At 43.2% G+C, this 5000-nt stretch overlaps 1 protein-coding gene and 1 long non-coding RNA gene across 2 annotated transcripts in view; one reads left to right on the top strand and one right to left on the bottom strand.

Moving 5' to 3' along the window:
* Nucleotides 1-866: 866 nt before the first annotated feature.
* Nucleotides 867-1656, top strand: LOC121551711. Its single transcript, XR_006657821.1, has 2 exons — nt 867-1398; nt 1465-1656. It is a non-coding gene; the product is annotated as an uncharacterized LOC121551711 (long non-coding RNA).
* A 592-nt stretch (nt 1657-2248) lies between these two features.
* The window catches only part of LOC121551709 (circadian locomoter output cycles protein kaput), a 41467-nt gene continuing 38715 nt past the window's right edge, over nt 2249-5000 (bottom strand). The window contains exons 21-23 of the mRNA XM_045211083.1: nt 4591-4720; nt 4332-4451; nt 2249-3788 (exon numbers count right to left, since the gene is read on the bottom strand). Coding sequence (XP_045067018.1) covers nt 3582-3788; nt 4332-4451; nt 4591-4720 — 457 coding nt within the window. The 3' untranslated portion in view covers nt 2249-3581. The remainder of the gene's footprint in view (nt 3789-4331; nt 4452-4590; nt 4721-5000) is intronic.

Raw genomic sequence — 5000 nt, 5'->3', positions numbered from 1 at the left:
CCACATTAAGTCTATAATATCATGGGGAGGTTAAAGATGTACTGTCTGTAATTTACTGTGTACGACCACATTAAGTCTATAATATCATGGGGAGGTTAAAGATGTACTGTCTGTAAGTCTGTAATTTACTGTGTACAACCACATTAAGTGCTATAATATCATGGGGAGGTTAAAGATGTACTGTCTGTAAGTCTGTAATTTACTGAGTACGACCACATTAAGTGCTATAATATCATGGGGAGGTTAAAGATGTACTGTCTGTAAGTCTGTAATTTACTGAGTACAACCACATTAAGTGCTATAATATCATGGGGAGGTTAAAGATGTACTGTCTGTAAGTCTGTAATTTACTGAGTACGACCACATTAAGTGCTATAATATCATGGGGAGGTTAAAGATGTACTGTCTGTAAGTCTGTAATTTACTGAGTACAACCACATTAAGTGCTATAATATCATGGGGAGGTTAAAGATGTACTGTCTGTAAGTCTGTAATTTACTGAGTACGACCACATTAAGTGCTATAATATCATGGGGAGGTTAAAGATGTACTGTCTGTAAGTCTGTAATTTACTGAGTACGACCACATTAAGTGCTATAATATCATGGGGAGGTTAAAGATGTACTGTCTGTAAGTCTGTAATTTACTGAGTACGACCACATTAAGTGCTATAATATCATGGGGAGGTTAAAGATGTACTGTCTGTAAGTCTGTAATTTACTGAGTACAACCACATTAAGTGCTATAATATCATGGGGAGGTTAAAGATGTACTGTCTGTAAGTCTGTAATTTACTGAGTACGACCACATTAAGTGCTATAATATCATGGGGAGGTTAAAGATGTACTGTCTGTAAGTTGTATTTACTGAGTACGACCACATTAAGTGCTATAATATCATGGGGAGGTTAAAGATGTACTGTCTGTAAGTCTGTAATTTACTGAGTACAACCACATTAAGTCTATAATATCATGGGGAGGTTAAAGATGTACTGTCTGTAATTTACTGAGTACGACCACATTAAGTGCTATAATATCATGGGGAGGTTAAAGATGTACTGTCTGTAATTTACTGAGTACAACCACATTAAGTCTATAATATCATGGGGAGGTTAAAGATGTACTGTCTGTAAGTCTGTAATTTACTGAGTACGACCACATTAAGTGCTATAATATCATGGGGAGGTTAAAGATGTACTGTCTGTAATTTACTGAGTACGACCACATTAAGTGCTATAATATCATGGGGAGGTTAAAGATGTACTGTCTGTAAGTCTGTAATTTACTGAGTACGACCACATTAAGTGCTATAATATCATGGGGAGGTTAAAGATGTACTGTCTGTAAGTCTGTAATTTACTGAGTACGACCACATTAAGTGCTATAATATCATGGGGAGGTTAAAGATGTACTGTCTGTAATTTACTGTGTACAACCACATTAAGTGCTATAATATCATGGGGAGGTTAAAGATGTACTGTCTGTAAGTCTGTAATTTACTGAGTACAACCACATTAAGTGCTATAATATCATGGGGAGGTTAAAGATGTACTGTCTGTAAGTGCTATAATATCACGGGGAGGTTAAAGATGTACTGTCTGTTCCATATAATAAGACTCTGTTTCTGTCTTCATTAAAAAATAATCCATTCTATATACATGCAGTACTCTGATAGAAGGGTCATTTATACGTCTGGAAATGTGTATATATATATATACGTCTTTGAATAGTCTGTCTGTTAAAATATAGATATATATCAAGTGACCGTGTGTGTGGTGTTGTGTGAGGTGTGTTTGACTACTGGCACTTGGGAGTGACTGGTGCAGGATAACAGGACACTGAGCCGCTTTAAACCAGAGATGGGCCATCTAAGGATCCCTCCCAAATGCCACCCTATTCACTATATAGTGCACTACTTTAGACCAGAGAATGGCACCCTATTCACTATATAGTGCACTACTTTAGACCAGAGAATGGCACCCTATTCACTATATAGTGCACTACTTTAGACGAGAGAATGGCACCCTATTCACTATATAGTGCACTACTTTAGACCAGAGAATGGCACCCTATTCACTATATAGTGCACTACTTTAGACGAGAGAATGCCACCCTATTCACTATATAGTGCACTACTTTAGACCAGAGAATGGCACCCTATTCACTATATAGTGCACTACTTTAGACGAGAGAATGCCACCCTATTCACTATATAGTGCACTACTTTAGACCAGAGAATGGCACCCTATTCCCTATATAGTGCACTACTTTAGACCAGAGAATGGCACCCTATTCCCTATATAGTGCACTACTTTAGACCAGATCCCTGTGGACCCATGGAGTGTGATATAAAGAAAATAGGGTGTCGTTTGTGACGCACAGCCTTACGCTGCAGGAGTCTGTCAGCTCTCGCTCAGTAACACGGCAGATTCAATTCATTAGCCTGATTAAAGTCAAGATCGCCTAGCCTGGTCCCGGATCTATGTGTTGTATTGTCAAGTTAACACAATTAACATATGCCATTTAGCAGATGCTTTTTTTTCTCCAAAGCGACTTACAGTCAGTCATACGTGCATTCATTTTACGTATGGTTGGCCCCAAGCGGGAATCAAACCCACCACTGAGCCAACACAGGACCAAATATAGGACCAAAGCGATCTGGGATCAGGCTAAGTAATATTTCCCACCTCTGGTCTGGTTTAAACTGTATTTACCTGTCTGTCTGTTTGGTCGTCATGATTTGATTGGATCAGACGTGGTTGTTGTTCTGATAAAACTTTTTAAAATGTTGAGCCACTGTCTGTCTCTGAGACAGGAAGTGTTTAAAAACTACATTTCCCAGCATTCCACTACAACCCAAGCCCGTCCATTAAACCAAAAAATCTCTGTCCGGGGCCATGTTCCAACACTTATAAAATACACCCTTAACTGGATTACCTTGATAACCTCAAGACAGGAAGGGAGGAAAGAAGGAAGGATGGATGCATGTTCAAAGTGTTGGAACAGGGCCGAAGACCTTTAGGTGGAAGAGAGACAGGGAGAGAGAGAGAAGCGCTCTTCATACTAGCAGAACATCTCTCACCCCATATCTGACCAGGAAAACACTGAATAAAGTCAAAAGTCATTTTTGTCAAAAGCTCCTAATAAAAGCGTACACAGTTATTTCTCCATGCAATCATATAAAATATTAATTTCAGTTTTTTTCCTTGTAGCTATAATGGATATTTACATGTTTTCTTTTTATGTTATACAAGTCTGTACTGTCCATTAACACAACATTCCTTTTGGAGTCTCTCGTTACCGTGGCAATGCAGAGTTCTACTTGGTTTCCACGGACACTGTGTTTGTCTCTCCTCCATCGCACAAACAACAACACTCCTCCTGGTTGCTATGGATACAGGGATCTGATGGTTCCGGTCCGTACTATTGTCACCATGGCGATGAGGAGTTCCTTAGAAAGGTGTAATCCAGGCGTGGCCAAACCTCCTCCTGAAGAACTACAATCCAGGACACCCCTCCACACCTCCGATTGGTTCAGCCCTCAGGTCATAGCGTCTGATTGGACGCGTGGGTCACCCAGGCCTACTGTGCTTGGCTGCTGGAGCTGTCAGTCCGGTGCGAAGGCGGGCCTTTGGGTTGTTTCTGTGGCTGGGGTTTCAGCTGCAGCTGATGCCTCTGGCTGTGAGACTGTTGCTGTTGGGTTACCTGGGTGAAGGCCTGTTGCTGTTGTTGCATGGGGAATGCTGCCTGGAGGATCAGCTGCTGGTTGCCGTGGAGAAGACGGGCGCCCTGGTAACGGGGAGTAAGATAGAGAGAGAATGGATTAGAATGGTATTCTTATTATAATTCTATGATTAGAACTATGGAAGAGAATCTAGAACACTATGATTAGAACTATGGAAGAGAATCTAGAACACTATGATTAGAACACTGTGAAATTCTTGAATCTCTAATACACTCCAGGTAGAAATTCCCTTTAATCACAGATCTAGGATCAGGGTAAGATAGATAGCATCCATTCTGCTTCCGTCCCTATTGAACTCTGCCCCCACACTGCTCTCTGGTGGTTACATGTAGGAACTGCTGCTGGTACCGTGCAGTCTGGTTGTCTGAAATGGCACCAGATTTTCTACATACTGGACTATTTTTGACCAGGCCCATAGGGAATAGGGTGCCATTTCTGACTCAACCCTAATCGATCCCTATACACACTCCATCCCTCTGTGAACTGCCTGTCTAAGGCTGTTGAAACTAGAGGTTACCTGTAAGAACTGCTGCTGTTGAAACTAGAGGTTACCTGTAAGAACTGCTGCTGTTGAAACTAGAGGTTACCTGTAAGAACTGCTGCTGCGCCCCCTGTTGGTGACTCTGCGCCACTACAGCCGCCTGTGTCTGGCTGTCAGGCTGGTTCTGTTGAGGCTGAGCTGTCTGGAGGGTCAGAGTCTGACCACCCTGATAGGAGAGAGGAAGGGTTAGGGTGTTAGGGGGTGAGAGCACACACGCACACACACACACACACACACACACACACACACACACACACACACCGTGTGTATACATGTATGAATGTGTGTGTGTGTGTGTATGTTACCTGCTGCCCTCCGAATGGGTTGTAAGCGATGACCGGTTGTCCCATGAACATAGAGGTCGGCACCATTACCGCTCCACATGCCATGGGAGCTGTCACTAACTTAGTCACCAACTGCTGGCCCGCCGGAAACCTGGAGAGAGAGGAGAGACATGTTCAATATGTAATCAGTGTATGTGTATGGTCAGCCAGCAAGCCAGCCAGCCAGCCAGCCAGCAAGCCAGCCAGTCAGTCAGCCAGCCAGCCAGCCAGTCAGCCAGCCAGCCAGCCAGCCAGTCAGCCAGTCAGCCAGCCAGTCAGTCAGTCAGCCAGCCAGCCAGTCAGCCAGCCAGCCAGCCAGCCAGCCAGCAAGCCAGCCAGTCAGCCAGTCAGCCAGTCAGCCAGCCAGCCAGCCAGTCAGCCAGTCAGCCAGC

This window comes from Coregonus clupeaformis, chromosome 35 (genome assembly GCF_020615455.1).
Source record: "Coregonus clupeaformis isolate EN_2021a chromosome 35, ASM2061545v1, whole genome shotgun sequence".
NCBI classification, from domain to species: domain Eukaryota; kingdom Metazoa; phylum Chordata; class Actinopteri; order Salmoniformes; family Salmonidae; genus Coregonus; species Coregonus clupeaformis.
The sequence above is the reverse complement of the archived record's forward strand: the minus strand, read 5'-3'. Positions and strand labels throughout refer to the sequence as shown.